General features: G+C 47.6%; 1 protein-coding gene across 1 annotated transcript in view; it reads left to right on the top strand.

Moving 5' to 3' along the window:
* Positions 1 to 1,657: 1,657 nt before the first annotated feature.
* LOC115096248 (deleted in malignant brain tumors 1 protein-like) overlaps positions 1,658 to 25,061 on the top strand; it is a 223,263-nt gene continuing 199,859 nt past the window's right edge. The window contains exons 1-3 of the mRNA XM_029610757.1: positions 1,658 to 1,721; positions 14,078 to 14,104; positions 21,977 to 22,000. Coding sequence (XP_029466617.1) covers positions 1,658 to 1,721; positions 14,078 to 14,104; positions 21,977 to 22,000 — 115 coding nt within the window. The remainder of the gene's footprint in view (positions 1,722 to 14,077; positions 14,105 to 21,976; positions 22,001 to 25,061) is intronic.

The raw sequence follows: 25,061 nt of genomic DNA, 5'->3' as shown, positions 1-25,061 counted from the left end.
ATATGTATAACCTGTAATCTATACCAATTAACCTTGAATAGCCTTTTGTGCCTTTTTGTAAACCGTTGTGATGGTGATTTAACTTAATGACTGTATAGAAAAGCTTTTAAATAAATAAATAAATAAATACATTGTGTGTTTTACTAAGAATTAGGTGTAAAAAAGCTACCCCTCTCATTGGTTTCTGGACCAGCTGATCCATGAAGCATTTATTACATCTAGGAACTTACCTCCCTAGCAAATCCTAATGGGACATATACCCAGTCAATATTGTGAAGTCTCCTATCACTTTGCTGCCAAGTTTGTTAGCTTCCCTAATTTCTGTTACCGTTTCATTGCCCGTCTATTCCTTTTGGTCAGGCAGATAGTAATATATCCTCACCACTATACTATTCCCCATCACACATTTAATCTCTACCCATAAAGATCCTACTATGCATTTACTCTCCTGCAAGATCTTTATCCCTAACATAACCACCACCCGCCATCAAGATGATCCACCCTATCATTGCGATATAATTTGTGCCCTGGTATTAAAATTATCCTATCCACCCTATTCTGGGAGGAAGCTCCAAAACTATCCCATTAATTGGAATGAATTAGAGATAAGAAAATTATGTGATATCAGTAACAGAATATATTAACTGAAAGCTGAAAGTCTCAAATGTATTAGAAGATCTATGGCTGTAAAATGGATTGTAAATATCAGGAATTTGTAACTTAATATTTTCAGCAAATTTCTATCTTAAATTGTCAGTTTCTTCCAGCATGATTATTACTGCTGTATCCAAGAGACATTAATACTGAATTAAATGTAACCAGTGCTTAAGGCTTAGAAAATAATCTCCTTCCCCCTGACAGAAAATCTTGGACTTTCCGATTGGCTTAATATCAGGAGAGAACGTTTACCAGTGTAAGCTCTATTTGAGGTATGGTCTTTGGGTTCATGTGAAGGGACACTGGCCCTGAGGCTACAATCTATATAAGACCTGCAAAGCCATGCTAGTATTATGGTCTGGGGCTTTTTTTATAGTCTCATAAACATGGTACCACCTTTCTCTACATAAGAAACAAATCACTGCCCTAATTTGAAATAGGTTGAACTATAACAATTCCCTTCTTTCAATAGTGCTAAGGATGGAATTACCTAAATTCTTATCACTGCAAGACTGAATACCTGGGTGACAGGGATACATAAGTGATTCTTACTTCAGGCATGTATTTTACAATGTGGCTTCCCTTTGGATTTCATATCTAGCTTAATGGAACTTTCCAGAATGGAAGAAGATAATTTGTGATAATTTGTGTCTTAGTTCACAGTAGAGGCCATTGTTTGTGCTTCTAGTAGAGTATCAGGGCCTATCATTAGAATGTCAACCAATTGGAAACGAGGAGAAGCCTGCAACTCACAGCTCTAGAGCAGGAGCTGTTTTACATATTGTCACAGGCTATGAGTAGATTTGGTCTATCTCTTCAACCTTGAGCCTCAGCCACCTTCCCAGAAGGGAAGATTGAATGAAAGAACCAAAGTCAAAATGGTCCCATGAGTTTTGTGAAAGCACCTCTTACAAGGAAATTCCAAGGAACACTACACTTTCTCTGAACTTTGCATATCCAGGGTCTGTAAAGACTGATGCACTTCTAGGTCACCCTTACAATGATAAGTAACACTTTTTTTTATCTTTTACCAGATGCGAGTGACACAACAGTTGAGCCAACAGGTGACACAACTTTTTTGCCTCTTATACTGGAAGATAGATTTGTTTATAGAATAATGTAAGAAAAGGGTAGATAATGTGACTCATCTGTCATCCAAATTCTAATAGTGAGAGCAGTGTGCGAGACATTCATTTATGCTGTCAACTTGAAGGTTGCTCTTCAAATCTTTGGATACAAAGAGGTCAGTTTTGGAAAGATTGATCTGGCTAACTTCCACAGATAAACTTAACTCCACCACTGAAACAGTGAACTATAGATATAATTAATTCCACTGGGACTATATTGTCCTGTCACTGTACTGTATTATATTATCTAAAATTATTTTTACAAAAGATATTTTTTGTCAAATATGTGTATATTTTAAGAATAACATCCACTGGGCCAGATTTTAAAAACTGTGCCCGATTTTATAACATGCACACGCAGCCGTGCGCATGTTGTAAAATCCAGGGTTGGCGCGCGCAAGGGGGTGCACAATTGTGCAACTTGCGCGTGCCAATCCGCGCAGCCTTCCTCTGTTCCCTCCGAGGCTGCTCCGAAATTCGTTAGTGAAATTTCAAAAAGAAAATATATTTAGAAGTCGGTTGAAAGTTTCATACATTTAATCTGGTGCACCCGCACCTTCAGTTGGGTATAATCATCAACTTCCAACCTCCTCCTTATTTATTTATTTATTTAATAATTTTTATATACTGACTTTTCATGCAAGCATATCAAATCAGTTTACAGTAGTTAGCAATTAATCATTTAAAATTATTTGCATTTCCAAAGAAGAAAGGAAGTAAATATATTGTTTCATAATATAATTAATTAACCTAGTAAACTAAATAGTAGGCTAAATAATCAAAATTTAAACACTTAGGGGTAGATTTTAAAAGCCCTACGCGTGTAAATCCTGCCGGATTTACACGCGTAGGGCACTCGCGCGCCGGCACGCCTATTTTGCATAGGCTGCCGGCGCGCGCAAAGACCTGGGATGCGCATAAGTCCCAGGCCTTCGTAAAAGGGGCAGGAAGGGGCGTGTCCGGGGGGGGCGTGTCGGCAGGCCTGGGGTGTGTCCGGGGGCGTGTCCGGGGTCAAGGGCGGTCCAGCGCGGGTCCGGGGGCATAGCAACGGTTCGGGGCGGGCCGGGAGGGCGGTCCCAAGTCCCCCGGCACTGCAGCCTGTGCCGGGGGATGCCGAGGCTGCACGCGCAAGTTACGCCTGCCTCAAGCAGGCGTAACTTGCACAACAAAGGTAGGGGGGGGATGTAGGTAGGGCTGGGGGGTGGGTTAGATATGGGAAGGGAGGGGAAGGTGGGGGGACGCGGAAGGAAAGTTCCCTCTGAGGCCGCTCCGATTTCGGAGCAGCCTTGGAGGGAACGGAGGCAGGCTGCGCGGCTCGGCGCGCGCAGGCTGCCGATTTTGCGCAGCCTTGTGCGCGCCGACCCCAGATTTTATAAGATATGCGCGGCTACATGCGTATCTTATACAATCTGGCGTATTTTTGTTTGCGCCGGTTGCACAAACAAAAGTACGTGTGCGCGTATTTTTTTAAGATCTATCTCTTAGAGAGGTGGTATAGTTAGGGTAGAGATAGTATAATAAAAATAAAAATAAAAATATACATTACCTTGGTATAAAATCAGAAGAGTGAGATAATTGTGCTAACAGCTCTTGGTAGTCTTGTTTAAAAAGCCAAGTTAGTGAGTTACAGTAGTCTAATCTTGATAAGACAAGTGCCTGTACGACAGTTCTAAAGTCTTTTGGGAATAGGAGGGGTTTTAATCTTTTGAGTATGTTTAATTTGAAGTAACCATCGCTTATGATTTTTTTAAACGCAGGATTTCATGGAGAATTCGCAATCTATAAGAATCCCTAGATCTCGTACTTCTAGGGAGATGGGGTAGTTTTTGGCTGCTTCTTGAAATTTACTTTTTTTAAAAAACTTTTTTTTCTTTTTTTACTTGCTGATGTCCCAAAAGAAGCACTTTAAATGGCATCCATTCTTCTATATTTTACTGACAATTCTTTTTTTGCCTTTACTAGGGTTTTGCTGTTTGGGGTGATACTGGTGGTCCAGTCACTCCCCCTTTTCTGGCTGCACTGACCTGTGAAGCTAATACCTTAGGTCTCCCAGCAGGGAAGATTAATTCTTCTCCACAGCAGGCCCTGTCCTCTGGAACAGACTACCGACTGACCTTAGACTTGAACCCTGCCTTCATACCTTTCGAAGAAAACTTAAGATGTGGCTTTTCCTCCAAGCCTTCCCCTAAGTCAAAATTTCACGTTCGGACTCAGCACGCCGGACTCAGCCCAAGGAATGGGATGTTCACTAATCTCTTGACCTGTCTCATTTTATTTATATGTTGTTAATTTCTGATCTGCCTACTTCCTGGCTACTATAGCCCCCAAGTTCTATGTCCCTGTTATATGTAACTTTGCTTGCTTCGGCCTTCTTGTTTGGTTACTCTTGTTAATCCCAAGTTCCATGTAAACCGGCCTGATGTGAATTTTATTCATGAAGTCCGGTATAGAAATATATATTAAATAAATAAATAAATAAATAAATTAATTCCCCTGCAATTACTCAAAAAATAACAGCAATTACCTTGGCAGACAAAGCAGGTTTAATTTCTCCCTGCTTTGATTACATAGGGGTTGTGTGCAGGGATCATTCACCTGCATACGCTTACCCCTCCAACCCAGCTCAGCTGATCTTCTCGGCGGCGGCTCCCTTTGATCATGCCGCGTTCTTCTGCCTGCCTAGCCTGTGGGGAGCCTGCTTTGTGGCTCTCCCGTGATGGGCTCTGTTCCGGGTTCCTACCGGGTGGAAGGGGTCCCTCCGCGACAGCACCGAGACTGACGGCCTGGGGTCGGCCTTTCCAGCGCATGGCTAGGCCGTTCCCTGCCCGAAAAACCGCGGGAACAGCAGCCATTTTGGGGAAGGTTTTATCTTCCGATTTAGGGCAGGAAGATGAGGGAGAGCCTGATTTAACTGTTTCCCCGCCTGCTTTAAACCCTGTACACACTCCGGAGGGGATTTCTGACCCTACCTCTTTCCCCCCCCTCCCCCCTTCCCCGGGAAGCCTAAACCTCGATTCTCAACGGAATTTGTGCTTTTAATGCAGAAATCCTATTCAGCTAGCCTACAGGAAGAGGATGATCCCTCCCCAGGCCCCCCCAGTTAAAATCCTTGGGTATCTGCTCTAAAGCCCCCTGCTGTTCCAAATGGCAAGGGCTTCGTTAGAGTCAGGGTGGTGCCAGGAGAACCCGGCCCTGATCCTGATCCGCTGCGATCAGAGCCAGATCCTGATCCGCTGCGATCAGGGAGCGCAGCTGATCCTGATCAGCTGCGCTCCCTGATCCTGATCCGGACTCTGATTTGCTCCCAGGGCCTCCCCTGACGGTGATGACCCACGTGTTCTCTGTTCCAAAGGGAAGAGATGGACCCACTCATTTCCTTTATTTTGGAGGAGCTGGGTATTGAAGTGTCACCGGAGGATTCTGCTATGCCCTCTTTAGCAGCTAACGTGGACCCGGTCCTGGCGGGACTTAGGGCTCCTCCACGTACGTTCTCTTTTCACCCTATGCACAGGCAGCTGCTCCTCCGGGAATGGGAGTCTCTCGAGACGGGACTCTGCATGGGTAGGGCAATGGACAAGCTCTATCCCCTCCCTGATCACTGCCTAGAGATGCTTAACATTCCTAAGGTGGACGATTCCATCTCCGCGGTCACCAAACACACCACCATCCCAGTGGTGGGGGCGACGGCACTGAAAAATATTCAAGACCGCAAACTCGAGCTTTATCTCAAATGCATCTTTGAAGTCTTGGCATTAGCAGTCCGGGCGACAATCTGCAGCAGTCTCATGCAGCGGGCAAGCCTTAGGTTGGTTCAACAATTGCTCGGCACCCAGGACCTCCCGTCTGCAGAGGTGGAGCAGGCAGAACGACTGGAGGCAGCAGTGGCATATGGGGCGGATGCCCTATACGATTTGCTACGAGTACAGGCCAGGACCATGGTTTCAGTGGTGTTGGCCAGGCATGGTTGCGCAATTGGTCTGCGGATTCCTCCTCTAAGTCGCAGTTGGGCACTCTTCCCTTCAAGGGCAAGTTGCTTTTTGGGGAGGACCTTGAACAGATTATCAAATCCTTAGAGGCGAACAAGGTTCATAAGCTTCCGGAGGACCGCCCGAAGCAGTCTAAATCCTTTTTTCCTTCACGTTCTCATTTTAGAGGTCAGCGCCGGTTCAATAGCAGAGTGCAGGGTTCCTTTCCTAGAGGTACTTCTTCCAGATCCCAATCCTGGTCTCATTCTTTTTGGGGCCGACGTCCCTTCCGGGAGGGAAACCCGCAGCACTCGGTCGCAAAGCCCTCTTCACAATGAAATACGGCCGACCCATTCCTCCGTTCCCAACTTAGGTGGGCGTCTGTCCCTGTTTCTTGAGGAATGGGTCTAAATCACGTCGGACCAGTGGGTCCTTGAGGTGATAGAACGAGGTTACACTTTAGATTTTGCTCGGGATCTCCCAGACCTCCACATAATCTCTCCCTCGGAAACCGCAGGTGTCCAGCGGTCTGCCAGACTCTTGTCAGATTGCAAGAGCTCGGAGCTATAGTCCCTGTCCCGCTGAAGGAACAAGGAACTGGCCAGTATTCCATCTACTTCATCGTGCCCAAAAAGGACAGTTTCTTCCGTCCCATCTTGGACCTCAAGAGTCAGTCCAGTGTTGGTGGCTTCTCTTTTTGTGCTGCGGATTGCCTCGAGAATGCTGTCCTCTGAGTCCCCACTCGTTTCCATGTTGCTTTGGCCTCTTCGTGGCAGTTCTTCGAGGTGTTTGGGAGGTCCGGAAAGTTAGCTTCCAGGCCTGCTTCACGAAGGGCCTCCAAAGCCTCTGCTAGGGATTTCACCCAATACGTGATGCCGTTGCATTGGAAAGTGAGCAAAAAAAGAAAGTTCCACCGGTATCTTATATCATTTTTCCTTAGGGCTTGCGTCGCTGGTCTCATTTCATAGAAATGTAGAAATGACGGCAGAAGAAGACCAAACGGTCCATCCAGTCTGCCCAGCAAGGTTTTACACTTTTTTTTTCTATACTTTTGTTGCGACTGTCACTGCTCGACGTCTCCACTCCACCCTCCTTACCTCCTTGGCGACTCCCTCTTGCTCAAATGGAAGGTTGGCTGCCGTGGCGTCATTCTGCGGACTCCCTCCGGCATCCCCGGAGCGGCTTGACACTACAAACCACCTTGATTCACAAGAGCCTAAGGGCGCGCGTGGTGCAGCCCCGACTGATGTACCAGCAGTGGCACGAACTTCAGGGGCGTCCCCCTGAGATGATGTCATCCGTACCGGATATATAAGGTCTCAGAATTCGTTAACTAATCGAGTTAACAAGGAGTTGGATACGGACCAGTTTCACACTCTCCAAGCTGCTCTGCCTCCTCGGACCTACCAGGGGTACCTGCTCCTCGGGGGCCTCGCTCTCTCTTTGTTTTTCAGGTCACAGTCAGGAACCAGTACTCGCTCCTCGAGGGCCCATGTTCACGGACTGGTTGCTGAATACTTATTCTGCCTGGAAGTCATCGCTGCCTACTACACCAGTGAGTTACCATCTCTCTCTCAGAGCTTTCCCTGGAACCAGGTACTCACTCCTCTAGGGCCTAACTCATTCCAACACCTGGACTACTTCTAGAGACTATTGTGTGAGTGTTACCATCAAGGTTCTGTTCCAGAACTCTGTATACTCTGCCTACTCACTATATTCAGTTTCTCTACAGCTCAATTATTCAGGATCACTGTTCCAGTACCTGAGGGACTACAGCCCTGCCGGGCACTTCCAGCTCACTACTGCCACCTCTGGTGGTTCAATATACTGTTTAATAAAAGAACTAGTGTGTGTCTGTCTCCATACTCTGAGCATGACTGGTGGTCCCTCTCGGTATCTTCCCCTGGGGGCGTGGTCATCTGCCACCGGCCCAAGGATCCACCCACAACTACCTCAAACACCAACAAATTTTCTGTTACTCTTGTCCCTTTAAATAATTTTTTGGTTCTATTTTCCTTCCACCCCCGCCATTGTAGATAGCAGTGCTGGAGCTGCATCTAAGTGAAGTATCCAGCTAATTGGTTTGGGATAGTAACCGACGTAATAAGCAAGCTACTCCCATGCTTGTTTACCCAGCCTGTGCAATTCAGTCCTTGTTGGTTGTTTGAATATAAATCCTCTTTTCTTCATTCCCCCTGCCATTGACGCAGTGAGCTGCACTGGATATGTATTCTGAATGAAGTATCAGGCTTGATTTGGGGTAGTAACCTCCGTAACAAGCAAGCTACACCCATGCTTATTTGTTTTACCCAGACTACGTAATTCAATCCTTGTTGGTAGAAGTCTAAATATAAAACATCTTTTCTTCATCCCCCCTGCCATCAAATCTCTTTTTAAGTGTTCTGGGAGCCAGGTCTTGGAATAGCGCACCTCCAATCCCTTCCATTGCCGCTTCTGTTTGGTTCTCGCAATTCCCATGATTTGCTCTTTTTTGTGGTTAGCCTGACTTCAGTGCCAGGAAAAATAGTGGAAAGTGTTCTAAACATCAAAATCACAGAACATATAGAAAGACATGGTTTAATGGAACAAAGTCAGCATGGCTTTACCCAGAGCAAGTCTTGCCTCACAAATCTGCTTCACTTTTTTGAAGGAGTTAATAAACATGTGAATAAAGGTGAACCGGTAGATATAGTATACTTGGATTTCCTAGAAGCCTCATGAGAGGCTTCTAGAAAAAGTAAAAAGTCATGGGATAGGTTGCGATGTCCTTTTGTGGATTGCAAACTGGCTAAAAGACAGGAAACAGAGAGTAGGATTAAATGGGCAATTTTCTCAGTGGAAGGGAGTGGACAGTGGAGTGCCTCAGGGATCTGCATTGGGACCCTTACTGTTCAATATATTTATAAATGATCTGGAAAGAAATACAACAAGTGAGATAATCAAATTTGCAGATGACACAAAATTGTTCAGAGTAGTTAAATCACAAGCAGATTGTGATAAATTGCAGGAAGACCTTGTGAGACTGGAAAATTGGGCATCCAAATGGCAGATGAAATTTAATGTGGATAAGCGCAAGGTGATGCATATAGGGAAAAATAACCCATGCTATAATTACACAATGTTGGGTTCCATATTAGGTGCTACAACCCAAGAAAGAGATCTAGGTGTCATAGTGGATAACACACTGAAATCGTCGGTGCAGTGTGCTGCGGCAGTCCAAAAAGCAAACAGAATGTTGGGAATTATTAGAAAAGGAATGGTGAATAAAACGGAAAATGTCATAATGCCTCTGTATTGCTCCATGGTGAGACCGCACCTTGAATACTGTGTACAATTCTGGTCGCCGCATCTCAAAAAAGATATAATTGCGATGGAGAAGGTACAGAGAAGGGCTACCAAAATGATAAGGGGAATGGAACAACTCCCCTATGAGGAAAGACTAAAGAGGTTAGGACTTTTCAGCTTGGAGAAGAGATGACTGAGGGGGGATATGATAGATGTGTTTAAAATCATGAGAGGTCTAGAACGGGTAGATGTGAATCGGTTATTTACTCTTTCGGATAGTAGAAAGACTAGGGGGCACTCCATGAAGTTAGCATGGGGCACATTTAAAACTAATCGGAGAAAGTTCTTTTTTACTCAACGCACAATTAAACTCTGGAATTTGTTGCCAGAGAATGTGGTTAGTGCAGTTAGTATAGCTGTGTTTAAAAAAGGATTGGATAAGTTCTTGGAGGAGAAGTCCATTACCTGCTATTAAGTTCACTTAGAGAATAGCTACTGCCATTAGCAATGGTTACATGGAATAGACTTAGTTTTTGGGTATTTGCCAGGTTCTTATGGCCTGGATTGGCCACTGTTGGAAACAGGATGCTGGGCTTGATGGACCCTTGGTCTGACCCAGTATGGCATTTTCTTATGTTCTTATGAGCTATGCTGGATATGCATTGAAAGTGAAGTATCAGACTTAATTGGTTTGGGATAGTAACCGCCGCAATAAGCAAGCTACTCCCTGTTTTTTTGTGAATGCAAATCCTTTTTACCACATTTCTTCTTGCCGTTGAAGCATAGAGCAATGCTGGAGTCGCATTGACAGTGAGTATGTTTATTGAATAAGGGTATTAATCTCCAGGTAGTAGCTGTCTTTCCCACAAGCTACTCCCATGCCTCTTCTCTTCATTCACATCCTCTAGGCTTTATGGATCCACAGTATTTATCCCACGCCCTTTTGAAGTCCTTCACAGTTTTGGTCTTCACCAATTCCTTTGGAAGGGCGTTCCAGTCACCCACCACCCTCTCCGTGAAGAAATACTTCCTGACATTGGTTCTGAGTCTTCCTCCCTGGAGTTTCAAATCATGACCCCTGGTTCTGCTGATTTTTTTCCAATGGAAAAGGTTTGTCATTGTCTTTAGATCATTAAAACCCCACCGCAGTGGGGTGCCCGTGTTCCCTTACCTGGACGACTGGCTCATCAGGAGCACCATGCAGGAGGGTGCTGTAGGCTCTCTCCTCTTGACAGCCAAGGTGCAACAATCATTGGGGTTCGTGATCAATCTCCCAAATCTCACCTGATCCCATCCAAGCAGTTAGCATTCATTGGGGCTCTCTTGGACACAACTCTGGCCAGAGCGTTTCTCCCCCAGGACCGTGCTCAAACCCTGGTGTCACTGGCACACTCCATCCGGCAGCATCGGATGGTCTCTGCCCAGGTACTGCTCCGCTTGCTGGGCCACATGGTGGCATCAGTTCATGTCACTCCACTTGCCCGGTTAGCCATGCGGGTAGTGTAGTGGACACTCTGCTCTCAGTGGCTCCAAGCCACCCAAGACCTCTCGGCACCAGTGCAAGTTATCTCATAACTCCGAGACTCCCTCTCCTGATGGGAGAGCCTGACCAACTTGGAGATTTATTTATTTATTTATTTAACAGTTTTATATACCGCAGTTCAGGTAACAATGTTACTAATCACTTCGGTTCACATTTCAACAATTACAATGACAATATAAAGAGTAATTTATAAAGTCTTACATAGAACAGGGAGAGTGAAACTTGGATAATAACTTACAATGAACAGGGAGAGAACAAATTATATACAAATAGCTTATAAGAACAAAAGCTTATAAGAGCAGAATGTGAAGTCAATGGAGCTGTCTTGGAAAGAACTAAAGTCACATGGTGACTTTAGTTCAGATGGTCCTTCCCTTCCCAGCGACAACCCCCCAAGTGGTACTGACCACCGAGGCCTCCACCTTGGGCTGGGGGCACATGTGGGCAGCCTCCACACGCAAGGCATATGGTCGGAGCAGGAAGCGAATTGTCAAATAAACTTCCTGGAGATGCAAGTAATCCAGTATTTCCTCTCGGCGTTCCAGGATCATCTGGCCTACAAAGTGGTTTTGATACAGATTGACAACCAAGTCAAAATGTGGTACATAAACCTGCAGGGAGGCATGGGCTCCTTCTTGCTTTGCCAGGAGGCGGTGCTGATTTGGGCTTGGGCCCTATCCAAGGACATGCTCTTGTGAGTTGTTTAACTTGCAGGGATAGAGGACATGGTGCCTGAGTCAGGCATTCCACCAAAACAAGTGGTCGCTCAACCTGACAGTCGCAGACAGAATCTTCCACCTGTGTGGCATTCCAGAAGTAGATCTCTTTGCCTCCCTTCGGAATTTCAAGATGATCCACTTCTGCTCCCTGTACAAGGAAGATGGGAAAACTGGCCTTTGCTCAGTTTTGGTTTGCCCAGTTTTGGGGCAAGGGCCTACTGTACGCGTATCCTGCACTCCTGGGGGAATCTCTCATGAAGCTCCAGCAGGACAGGGGCACCATGATCCTGGTGCCCCATATTGGCCACAACAAGTCTGGTTCCTGATCCTGTGCAACCTATCAATCTGGGAGCCCATATACCTGGGCATCTCCCCAAACCTGATCATGCAGGACCAGGGCAGATTGCGCCACCTGAACCTCCAGTTGCTGTCCCTCACTACCTGGATGTTGAAAGGGTAGTCTTACAGTCCCTCAATCTCTCTGATAATGAGTCTCAGGTACTGGTGGCATCCCGAAAGCCTTTTACCAGGAAGTCATACTGGTAGAAGTGGAGAAGGTAATCCATCTGGTGTGAGGCGAAGGGCCTAGACCCTTTTTCGTGCCCGACTGTGCAACTACTGAACTAGTTGTGGTTTCTTTCTGAATCTGGTCTACAGATTACCTCGATCCGCGTCCACCTGAGTGCTGTCAGCGGGGATAAGTGGTGCACCCATTTCTGTGCAGCCCTTGATAAGCCACTTCATGAGAGGCCTGTTGCATCTAAAGCCCCCTCTGCATCCTCCTGTTGTGTCCTGGGACCTCAACATGGTATTAGCATGGCTCATGCAACCTCCTTTTGAGCTTATGTGCACCTGCATGCTTAAACATCTCACCTCCACTCACAGGGTCAGTGAGCTTCAGGCGTTAGTGACGTACCTGCCCTATACAAAATCCTTTCATAACAGGGTGGTTCTATGCACTCACCCTAATTTCCTGCCTAAGGTGGTGACTGATTTCCATCTCAATCAGTCCATCGTTTTGCCCACCTTTTTTCCGAGGCCCTCATTCCTACCAGGGTGAACGGGCTCTGCACAGCCTGGACTGCTAGCATGCTCTCGCCTTTTATCTTGAGGCACTGCGGCTTACAGGCAGTCCATGCAACTCTTTGTCTCCTTTGATAAAAACAGACTTGGCATTGCAGTGGGCAAGCAGACCCTGTCCAACTGGTTGGCGGACTTTATATCCTTCTGCTATGAGCAGGCGGGCCTTGCACTTGGAGGCCGCGTTAGGGCACACTCAGTTAGTGCCATGGCAGAGTCGGTGGTGCACTTTCTTGCAGTCCCCATCGCTGAGATCTGCAAGATTGCGACGTGGAGCTCCCTGCACACGCTCGCCACCCATTACTGTTTGGACAAGGATGGTTGACATGACAGTACATTTGGCCAGTCTGCCCTTTGTAATCTGTTCCAAGCATAAGAACATAATTCTCCCTACCTAGGGCCCGGTATCTGATTCATGCTGCCTCCTGTTCTCACCCTCAGCACTTCTGTTGTTGTGTTGGCACGTGGTTAAGTGCTGTTAGTCCTGTTACAGCTGGGAACAACTTGTAGATAGTATTCACCCATCTGTGAGGACTACCATCCTGTTTGTCCTAGGAGAAAGAGGGTTGCTTACCTGTAACAGGTGTTCTCCTAGGACAGCAGGATGTTAGTCCGCCCACCACCCCGTGGAGTTGGGTTCTCTGTTGGTTTGTTATTTTATTTTTCGCTCGTCTTTTTCACTAAGATACGAGACTGAAGAGGGACCCTGCGTGGCTTCGTGAATAGTGGCATGCTGGGCATGCTCAGTGTACCAGTCAAAGTTTCTAGACAAAAGTTTTCTGTGCTGGGCTGCATTTGATGTTGTCACCCATCTGTGAGGGCTAACATCCTTCTGTCCTAGAACACCTGTTACAGGTAAACAACTCTGCTATATCCAGCTATGCAAGTTAGCCAGATAAGACTTAGCCAGCTAACCTGCACTGGATATTCAGTGGCACAGTAAGGCCGCTGAGCATACCCACATAAGTTTTAAAGTTAGCTGGATAAGCTTATCCGGCTAACTTTAGACCTGTTTATGAGGCCACATCTAACTTATCTGGTTAACTTAACTGAATACGGCTGAGTATCAATACTTATTCGGCTAAGTTAACTGGATAGGTAGTGCTGCCCAGTTACAACCACTATCCTCCCCTTGACTATACAGCTATTAAGCTGGATAAGTCACTTATCCTGCTAAGTGGTATAGCTGGATATTCAGTGGCAGCCACTTAGCTGGATAAGTCCAATTTATCTGGCTAAGTATCATTTGAATATCTCCCCATGTTGTCCAACTAGGTTTAGATGAATTTGCAGCTACAAGCCTAGCCAGTTAAATGTGGCTGAAACTTTGACTAAAGGTAACCTTAGTTCTAATTTTTCTTAGGATGCAGTTACTAAATGGTGAGAAACTGATAACGGATAAGATTTTTTTTAATTTAGGAAGGCACTAAAATCTTATTTGTTTGTATAGGCTTTTTCATAATGGATTGTGAACTAAATCAGCCAGTATATGTTTATTTGACATTTTCTTATTTGAATTTTATCTCTTTTTATATTTTTTTTATTGTATTTTGGGGTTTTTTTAGATTTGATTTGTAGTTTTTATTACAAATTTTATTTTATTTGTTCATTGCTTTGATTTACATTTATAATTAATTGTGATTAATCAAGTATTAATAAACATAAACTAGCATAAACTCATCTTATTTTCTACCCCAACAGATTTTGAATTGCCTAAACTTGTACCAGGTAATGCTGGGAGAGATGCAGACTTAGGGAGGGTAATGGAGGTGAGAGACGGAGAAGGGGAAGAGAGAAAACAAAGACTGGCTGAAACTTAAACAAAGAGATTTTGAGATACTCAGACAAACTCTTAAGTTTGAAGTTTTCCACCCCATCAGATAGATACATTTTGCCTAAGTCATTTCCTAGGTAAAATTTAACTGCATAAAAGGCAGGTCAGAGGTCATTAGGGGGCTTGTTAAAATGCAACTGCCTCAGGTATATCTGGACAGTGGAAATGCTGTCCTGAAGTGACCTGGGTGTATTCAGTGAAAGGCCAGGTATGCCATTGAATACTAGAGGAAACTCAACCAGGGAACTTTCCTGCTCCCCTGGTTACTTGCTGACTTAACAAGGACCTCATTGTAACCTGGAAAATAACAGCAGAAAAAGACTGTCCTGCTCTTCTAAAATGCCCACTGCCAAAGATGAATCCCAGCTGCCAGGACACAGTGAGACTCACTGTAAGATCCCCCTCCTTATCCAGGACAGTCTTTTTTTGTCTTTCTCATTCGATTTCACTTTCCTGGATAAAAGAGCATAAAAGATCTCCTCTCAGCACCCACTTTTCCCTGCCTAACCACAAGGCCCTGTATTTAGGTAATTTATTTATATTCTGCCTTTCAGACACGTCAAAGCAGATTATTCACATATTGTAATATTCACAATGGCAATACCAGTGTGGTTGTTGTTCATTACAACCAGCCTACTAGTTCCCCAGTGTAGCCTGCCAGAGAGACCCGGCTATGTGAGCGCCTGCGTTTCCACCAGGACTTCTAGTTATTACCTAGCCTGCAGCCTGCCAGACAGACCCGGCTACGTGAGCGCCTGCGTTTCCACCAGGACTTCTAGTTATTACCTAGCCTGCAGCCTGCCAGACAGACCCGGCTACGTGAGCGCCTGCGTTTCCACCAGGACTTCTAGTTATTACAGAGCCTGCAGTCTGCCAGACAGACCCGGCTACGTGAGCGCCTGCGATTCCACCAGGACTTCTAGTTATTACCTAGCCTGCAGCCTGCCAGACAGACCCGGCTACGTGAGTGCCTGCGTTTCCACCAGGACTTCTAGTTATTACAGAGCCTGCAGCCTGCCAGACAGACCCGGCTACGTGAGCGCCTGCGATTCCACCAGGACTTCTAGTTATTACAGAGCCTGCAGCCTGCCAGACAGACCCGGCTACGTGAGCGCCTGCGATTCCACCAGGACTTCTAGTTATTACAGAACCTGCAGCCTGCCAGACAGACCCGGCTACGTGAGTGCCTGTGTTTCCACCAGGACTTCTAGTTATTACAGAGCCTGCCAGACAGACCCGGCTACGTGAGCGCCTGCGTTTCCACCAGGACTTCTAGTTATTACAGAACCTGCAGTCTGCCAGACAGACTCGGCTACGTGAGTGCCTGCGTTTCCACCAGGACTTCTAGTTATTACAGAGCCTGCAGCCTGCCAGACAGACTCGGCTACGTGAGTGCCTGCGTTTCCACCAGGACTTCTAGTTATTACAGAGCCTGCAGCCTGCCAGACAGACCCGGCTACGTGAGCGCCTGCGATTCCACCAGGACTTCTAGTTATTACAGAGCCTGCAGCCTGCCAGACAGACCCGGCTACGTGAGCGCCTGCGATTCCACCAGGACTTCTAGTTATTACAGAGCCTGCAGCCTGCCAGACAGACCCAGCTACGTGAGCGCCTGCGATTCCACCAGGACTTCTAGTTATTACAGAGCCTGCAGCCTGCCAGATAGACCCGGCTACGTGAGCGCCTGCGATTCCACCAGGACTTCTAGTTATTACAGAGCCTGCAGCCTGCCAGACAGACCCGGCTACGTGAGCGCCTGCGTTTCCACCAGGACTTCTAGTTATTACAGAGCCTGCAGCCTGCCAGACAGACCCAGCTACGTGAGCGCCTGCGATTCCACCAGGACTTCTAGTTATTACAGTACCTGCAGCCTGCCAGACAGACCCGGCTACGTGAGCGCCTGCGATTCCACCAGGACTTCTAGTTATTACAGAGCCTGCAGCCTGCCAGACAGACCCGGCTACGTGAGCGCCTGCGTTTCCACCAGGACTTCTAGTTATTACAGAACCTGCAGCCTGCCAGACAGACCCGGCTACGTGAGTGCCTGTGTTTCCACCAGGACTTCTAGTTATTACAGAGCCTGCCAGACAGACCCGGCTACATGAGTGCCTGCGTTTCCACCAGGACTTCTAGTTATTACAGAGCCTGCAGCCTGCCAGACAGACCCGGCTACATGAGTGCCTACATTTGCACTAGAAATTCTGTTTATTACAGAACCTGCAGGCTGCCAGACAGACCCGGCTATGTGAGCACCTGCATTTCCACCAGGACATCTAGTTATTACAGAACCTGCAGTCTGCCAGACAGACCCAGCTACGTGAGTGCCTGCATGTCCACTAGGACTTCTAGTTATTACAGAGCCTGCAGCCTGCCAGACAGACCCGGCTATGTGAGCGCCTGCGTTTCCACCAGGACTTCTAGTTATTACAGAGCCTGCAGCCTGCCAGACAGACCCGGCTACATGAGTGCCTGCGTTTCCACCAGGACTTCTAGTTATTACAGTACCTGCAGCCTGCCAGACAGACCTGGCTACGTGAGTGCCTGCGTTTTCACCAGGACTTCTAGTTATTACAGAGCCTGCAGCCTGCCAGATAGACCCAGCTACTTCAGTGCCTGCATTTCCACTAGGACTTCTAGTTATTATAGAACCTGCAGCCTGCCAGACAGACCCAGCTACGTGAGTGCCTGTGTTTCCACCAGGACTTCTAGTTAGAGCCTGCCAGACAGACCCGGCTACATGAGTGCCTGCGTTTCCACCAGGACTTCTAGTTATTACAGAGCCTGCAGCCTGCCAGACAGACCCGGCTACATGAGTGCCTACATTTGCACTAGAAATTCTGTTTATTACAGAACCTGCAGGCTGCCAGACAGACCCGGCTATGTGAGCACCTGCATTTCCACCAGGACATCTAGTTATTACAGAACCTGCAGTCTGCCAGACAGACCCAGCTACGTGAGTGCCTGCATGTCCACTAGGACTTCTAGTTATTACAGAGCCTGCAGCCTGCCAGACAGACCCGGCTATGTGAGCGCCTGCGTTTCCACCAGGACTTCTAGTTATTACAGAGCCTGCAGCCTGCCAGACAGACCCGGCTACATGAGTGCCTGCGTTTCCACCAGGACTTCTAGTTATTACAGAGCCTGCAGCCTGCCAGACAGACCCGGCTACGTGAGTGCCTGCGTTTTCACCAGGACTTCTAGTTATTACAGAGCCTGCAGCCTGCCAGATAGACCCAGCTACTTCAGTGCCTGCATTTCCACTAGGACTTCTAGTTATTATAGAACCTGCAGCCTTCCAGATGCAGCTACGTGAGCGCCTGCGTTTCCACCAGGACTTCTAGTTATTACAGAGCCTGCAGTCTGCCAGACAGACCCGGCTACGTGAGCGCCTGCGTTTCCACCAGGACTTCTAGTTATTACAGAACCTGCAGCCTGCCAGACAGACCCAGCTACGTGAGAGCCTGTGTTTCCACCAGGACTTCTAGTTATTACAGAGCCTGCAGCCTGCCAGACAGACCCGGCTACGTGAGCGCCTGCGTTTCCACCAGGACTTCTAGTTATTACAGAACCTGCAGCCTGCCAGACAGACCCGGCTACGTGAGCGCCTGCGTTTCCACCAGGACTTCTAGTTATTACAGAACCTGCAGCCTGCCAGACAGACCCGGCTACGTGAGCGCCTGCGTTTCCACCAGGACTTCTAGTTATTACAGAACCTGCAGCCTGCCAGACAGACCCGGCTACGTGAGCGCCTGCGTTTCCACCAGGACTTCTAGTTATTACAGAGCCTGCAGCCTGCCAGACAGACCCGGCTACGTGAGCGCCTGCGTTTCCACCAGGACTTCTAGTTATTACAGAGCCTGCAGCCTGCCAGACAGACCCGGCTACGTGAGCGCCTGCGTTTCCACCAGGACTTCTAGTTATTACAGAGCCTGCAGCCTGCCAGACAGACCCGGCTACGTGAGAGCCTGCGTTTCCACCAGGACTTCTAGTTATTACAGAACCTGCAGCCTGCCAGACAGACCCGGCTACGTGAGCGCCTGCGTTTCCACCAGGACTTCTAGTTATTAGAGAACGTGCTGCCTGCTAGACACATCCAACCACAATTATGCCTGTTTCCACTCAGACTGCCAACATTTCATATTTATTTACATTTATTCCTTGAAAGGCCAAGAAGTTTATAAGAGCATAAAATATAATACAATAAAGTTAATAGTAATGATAAAATAAAAAATGTAAAAGGCAATTTTAATTTCTTTGCCAAATATTTGGTTAGCCCAACACCTGTTGTTGAATTGGGTGCCCTGAAAACTTAGGGTCATTAGGTTACACTGCTCTCTCTACTTCTAGCATAAGAATATAAGAAGTTGCCATACTGAGTCAGACTAAGGGTCCATCAAGCCCAGCATCCTGTTTCCAACAGTAGCCAATCCAGGTTACAAGTACCCAAACATTAAGTAGATCCCATGCTACTAATACCAGGTATAGCAGAGGCTATTTTCTAAGTCAACCTGATTAACAGCACTTAATGGACTTCTCCTACAAGAACTTATCCAACCCATCTACACTAACTGCCGTAACCACATCCTCTAGCAATGAATTCCAGAGCTTAATTGTGCATTGAGTGAAAAAGAATTTTCTCTGACTTGTTTTAAATGAGCTACTTGCTAATTTCATGGACTGTCCCCTTGTCCTTGTATTATCTGAAAGAGTAAATAACTGATTCACATTTACCGTTCAAGTCCTTTTATGATTTTATCAACCTCTATCATATCCCTCCTCAGCTTATAGTCTTGTGTGCAAAGTCAGAGGTTGTGAGAAAGAGACCTTAGGAGTGAGAGACAGGTGAGACTGACAAGATAGAGAGAAGCAGTGATAGGAAATAAGGGTTAAGGGAAGAGAAACTTAGAGGGAGAAGCAAAGCCAAAGGAAGACAGACAAAAAAAACCCGAAATGAATCCTGGCTGTGGGAGTGTCCTCACCGTAAGGGAGATTCAGCTTCCTGTGACCATGAGGACGATGCTGCTGTCACCTGCTCAGGTCTGTACTTTCCATCGCTCACAGAACTGAAGAGAGAAGTTAAGGCGAGATCTTCTATTCCCTGTACATACCCGGATCAGTCCAGACAGCTGCGTTTTGCCTCCCCTCCAGCAGATGGAGACAGAAGGTTTTGACTGATACTGCCATTTAATCTGAGATGCCACCTGCAGTCCGTCAGTACTTCTCTGTCTCCAGCAGTTTCAGCAGTCTGAAATAAAAAAAAAAGATTGAAAAGAAGAAAGACATCTTTTCATTTGAATCAGTCTGTGGAGCTCCCTTCCTTCCTAGATTCAAATCCTCCTATTCCTCAGTCCAGGGATTTGCGGAGGTTGGACATGAGGTGGGCCCTGGTGCATTATTTGGAGGCTATCAACAGGTTCCGCCTGTCGGATCATCTCTTTGTCCTGTGGAGCAGCCCCAGGCGAGGGCATAAGGCTTCTAGGGCCATTAATTCTCAGTGGTTGAAGGAGGCTATCAGCTCTGCATACATTCGAAAGGGACGGCCAGTGCTGGTTGGGCTTTACGCCCATTCTACCAGGTTGCAAGCAGCCTTTTGGGCTGAGTGTCAACAGGTTTCATCACAGGACATCTGTAGGGCTGCTACTTGGAAGTTATTGCACATGTTTGCCAGACACTACTATCTCAATGTCCAGGCCCCTGAAATGGGGGGTTTTGGTGGCAGTGTGCTTCAAGCGGGACTCTCAGGGTCCCACCCAGTGTAGAGAAGCTTTGGTACATCCCAGCTGTCTGGACTGATCTGGGTATGTACAAGGAAAGGAAAGTTGGTCCTTACTTGCTAATTTTCGTTCCTGTAGTACCACGGATCAGTCCAGACTCCCACCTAAGTTGGCATAGGGGAATTTGAGAGTCCGCTCGATCAGTGTTTGGCTTCATGTTCTGGTCCCGCGCAGGTGTGTTGTGTGGGCAAGAGTTCTTACAAGAGTTCTTACTGAATCTACAAGGTTTTCTTCTTCCTGTTATGGGTATTGATGTTTGGGTGGATCCTTGGACACTGTGGCAGCTGACCACGCCCACGGGAGGCATTCCCGTGAGGGACCACAGTGTCAGCCTAGACCAGTGGTTCTCAATCCTGTCCTGGGGAACCCCCCCGCCAGTCGGATTTTCAGGCTATCACAATGAATATGCATGAGAGAAAATTTGCATACACTGCCTCCATAACATGCAAATTTTCTCTCATGCATATTCATTGTGGATAGCCTGAAAACCCGACTGGCTGGGGGGGGTCCCCAGGACAGGGTTGAGAACCACTGGCCTAGACTCTGGACACACAAACACAGATTTGAATCTTTTATTAAACAGTTTTGGATACCACCACAGGTGGCAGTAGTGAGTAGTAGATGTTGAGCCCGGCTGGGCAGGTCTCCCACAGAGTGCTGGAACAGTGAATCCTCTGCTGTGCTGTGGAAAGAGTCTGAGAGTTATGAGTACACAATAAGAAGCATTCAGAGTCCCAGATGGAATTAGGAGAAGCTCCGAGACAGGGAGAGCAGGCCCTCAAGGAGCGAGTACCTGATCTCTTAGAGCAGAGAGACTCAGTTGTATTGTACTCATTTAGCAGTAACAAAGATTCCACTAGACGAGAGGTCTGGCACTGGAACAGAGGGCAGGCCCTCGAGGAGCGAGTACCTGATCCCTTAGAGCAGAGAGACTCAGTGGTATTGTACTCACACAGTGGTTCCACTAGACGAGAGGTCTGGCACTGGAACAGAGGGCAGGCCCTCGAGGAGCGAGTACCTGGTTCCAGGGAAGCAGTACTGTGGAATAGATGGTAGTTGTACTCACAGATGGAAACTGTTAGTGAAGTCCTCCAAGTAGAAAGGTTTGAAGATGCAGGCAGCGACTCAGGGAACATGGGCCCTCGAGGAGCGACTACTGGTTTCCTGATAGCACCTGAAAGAAGTAGACGAGGCCCCCGAGGAGCGGGTACCCCGTTAGTAACCCCAAAGGGTGTAAGAGTTCCAGATAGCGCTGGAGTGGCAGAGCAGCTTCGGTACGGAGAGCAAATCCCATCCGTAGAGTTTCCGTTGCTAACTGGTTGAGCCAGCAAATACTGTAGGCTTAACTATCCGGGCAGCATGACATCATATCAGGGGGACACCCCTCAGGTTCGTGCCAACGTGGAAATAAAGATGAGGGCGGCGTGCGCGCGCGTGCCCTAAGGTACCTTGGAGGAGCATGGCTGGAGGCAGCACCAAAGCCGGTCCGGGGACGCTGGAGAGGATGGCAAACAGACACCGCGGCAGCCAGTAGTATGAGGTAAGCGGGAGGAGCCGCAAGTAGTGAGAGGTAGGCGAAGCCATCGAAGACCAGTCGCAACACTTCCCTCTGCTCATTTGGGGGGAAATTGTACATAGTGTGGTTGTGTTTCTTGTTCATCTGGCTTGGGTATAATTCAGTACCGACGGACTGTAGGTGGCACCTCTGCTTAAGTGACAGAATCAGTCAAAAACTTGTCTGTCTCCATCTGCTGGTGGGGAGGTAAAACCCAGCTGCCTGGACTGAACCGTGGTACTACAGGAACGAAAATTAGCAGGTAAGGACCAATTTTCCTTTACTGAAACTTCACAGCCTGTAAATTCTCAAGCTCATTGCTTCTGTTCTCTGATTGGAAAATCATTTGTGACTATTTTATTTTTGATTAGTGGTTTATAAATAAAGCTGAATTGGAATGAAGTGGATATTAACGAAGCTTTTCTCCTTTGTCACAGTCTCCATATTGCTGAAAGCCAATGGTAAGTTCCAACTTTTACATATCAGGGGCTTTTGTTGGGCAATCATTTAAAGGAAAGTTAAATTCTTTAAAACTTACATTTTTTTCTAATTACATTTATTATTATAGGTTTTGACTTTACAAATATGGGTTATTTTTTTATTTATTCACTACTTTCCATTACCCTATAATCTGTGGTATATGTTGTGCTCCTGCCCACAAGAAGCGTGTGCAGGTTCTTACCTCTCACAGCCACAGCCAGCCGGGCTGCTGACGCTGCTTCTTTCTCCCTGAATCAGCTGGGGCCGTTTCCACAGCTGCTGCCATGTGGTCTGCTCCTCGGCTGCTGTCTCTGCCTTTCCCCGACGTGCTGCTGCGATCCCGGGACCTTCAGCGAGCAGGCCGTCTCTCCCAGTGCCTGCCTTAGCCCGGGTCCTTGCCCAGCAGGGAAGCCGTCCCTGCCGGTGCCTGCAGTCTCTCACAGTTCCCTGCAGCCAGCACTTCTCTCTGCCGGTGCCTACAGCTCTCTACTCTCCCTGCAGTCTTACCTCTCCTCCTGGGGCTGTCCTCACGGCATGGAGCCGTTCCTGCAGTCAGCCCTTCCCCCGCTCTCTCTGCTTCTGTCCGTGCAGCTGGGAGCTGCTCCAGTGACCTGCCTTCACCCAGCTCCAGTCCAGGGCTGCTCCGCGGCTTCCTTGGGCCCTCCACGTGGCTGAGGACGCCACCAGCTTCCAGCTCTTCTCTCCAGCCTCCTAGGGCGCGAGCGCGCGCTTCTCTACTGCTCTTCAAGGGCCAGCCAGGTGTGGCCCCCTGCTGACCCCTCCCTGGGCGTTGTCCACTTCAGCCCTACTAAAGGGCTCAGCTTTCAGTGTATCTTTGCCTTCGCAAGGAGTTGGTCATTCCTGAGTTCCTCGTTCCAGGAGATGCCTTGTATTCCAGCCTTCTGCAAGGTCCAGTGTTCCATGTTTCCTGTTGAAGCTTCTTGTCAAGTTGTTCCAGTCCTGATGTCTGCCTGCTATTCCAGTCCTGATGTCTTCAGTGTTCCAGTCCTGATGTTTGCCTGCCGTTCCAGTCTCAAGGTCTGTCTCTTGTTCCAGTCCTGATGTTCCTGATGTCCATGTTCCAGCCCAGAGGTGTGTCTCCTATTCCAGTATATGTGTTCCAGTCCTGATGTTCCAGATATCCTTGTTCCTGATCCTGATGCCTAACCTGCCTTGTGCTGCCGGGAGAGCAGCGTATATCCTTGCCTTGTGCTGCCGGGAGAGCAGCGTATATCCTTGCCTTGTGCTGCCAGGAGAGCAGCGAACCTGCTTCCTCTTTCCTGTGCTCTCCCGCTCTCTGCGTGGTCCGCGACCAGCCTTCCAGGGCTGTGTAGGGCGCGCATGGGACAGGGTGGTCCGCGACTCAGTCCCGCGGGTGGCCTGAGTAGGGTGCCCTGAGGGTCAGTGCCCATGTCTTCCTTCAGCCCTCGTTCCTGACTCCACCTCTGTGCATCCAGTACCTCGACCTGAGTCCTCGTCTTGCCTGCGTCCATGTCTATGCATACTGCACCCTGTTCCTGAAGTCCACGTCTATGCCTGAGTCCACGTCTAAGGATCCTGCATCTATGCCTGAGTCCACGTCTATGGATCCTGCACCTCGTCCTGAGTCCACGTCTACGCCTGAGTCTACTTCATTCCTGAGTCTCGTCTGAATCCATGTTCCAGTCTTCACTGTCCTGGCCTCCATCTGGCCTGCCGCTTCGTGCCGTACCCTGCGGCAGGTCCGAAAGGGCTGGGAACGGTCGGAGGACTGTTCACAAGACCAACATTGCGTTGTTGGGTCTTCCGAAGCGCGCAGGTCCAGAGGAGGGCCTGTCAGCCAGTCTTCACTCCAGCCCTGCTCCCGTCCAGCCCATGCTCGGGCATGCCACGCCTCCTGCGGCACCTCTTCAGAGTTCCTCTGGGGTCGAGCCGTGGCCCAAGGACACACACATCTCCCAGGAGTGGGATCGCTCTCCTAGCGCTCCTCAACAGTATATTCAGGAAGAGAAATCTCTCACACTGACAAAATGTACCCTGACAGTGCTAATTAATAGCCAAGAAATGAACATGCAGACAGCTCAGGAGCTACCAGCCCAGAGTCCTGAAAGCCTTGGCGTGATCAACCAAAGACAGCATCACATGAGATCACTATTACACACAAAGACTGAAGCTTATATATAGTTGATAATTTCTCAAAATCAGTAGTTCACAAAATATAAAATTTTTGTTAATGATGTGTGAGTCAGAACTCAGGATAAAACCTAACCAACAAAATTTATCAAGCCGCAGACATAAATAGGGAACTGGTTTATATCTCATCACTCCCAACTGGTGGATAGTAGAGTTTTTTTCTTAGACTTAAAAACAGGCAGTCCAATGGAAAGCCATCTACCAACCTCAGCAAGTCATGTGGCTAATGAGAGTATCCAAGCCAAAAAGTTCATTTTGTGGTTTCTGGCTAAAATTCAGAGTAAGATATATACTGACATAGTAAGTGATGGCAGATAAAGACCAAAAAGTCCTCTTCAGTTTGTCCAGTTTGGATAGATACCATCTTTTGTAATAATTCCCACAGTCACCAAGGTTAGAGAGGCTTGTAAAAATTCCAGCCTCCCCATGTTCAGAGAAGTTTGCATTTCAACCATGTTTCCTCACTGCAGGTCACTTTGGTAGCCCATTGCTGTTATACTGCTGCTATGTAAGATTGTAATCACTGCTCTATTCAGGTTACCTCAATGTTGTAGATGCAAATATAAATTCCCATATGCAACCCAACACCAACTCCTTCCTGTGGAATAGCCAAGTACATTTTTAGGCTGCAGACCTAAGCCACACTGATTCCAGCTTTCATTCTTAAAGATTCCACTTTATTTATTAGAAAATAACTTCACAATATGCCATCTGCTTACCTCTAGCAGTATAACTCACAGATTTCACCTTAGGACAGAATTGTGGCAGGAGCTGCCTTCTCCTGGAGACATGGGGCCTCTCTTTCCACTCTTATTCCTCCTCCCAGAGGACCACCCACAGAGCCAGGGCCAGCGCGTCCCAATAGGCAAA

The sequence above is a fragment of the Rhinatrema bivittatum genome, chromosome 7 (genome assembly GCF_901001135.1).
Source record: "Rhinatrema bivittatum chromosome 7, aRhiBiv1.1, whole genome shotgun sequence".
NCBI lineage: Eukaryota > Metazoa > Chordata > Amphibia > Gymnophiona > Rhinatrematidae > Rhinatrema > Rhinatrema bivittatum.
This window is presented reverse-complemented; position numbering and strand designations above follow the sequence as displayed.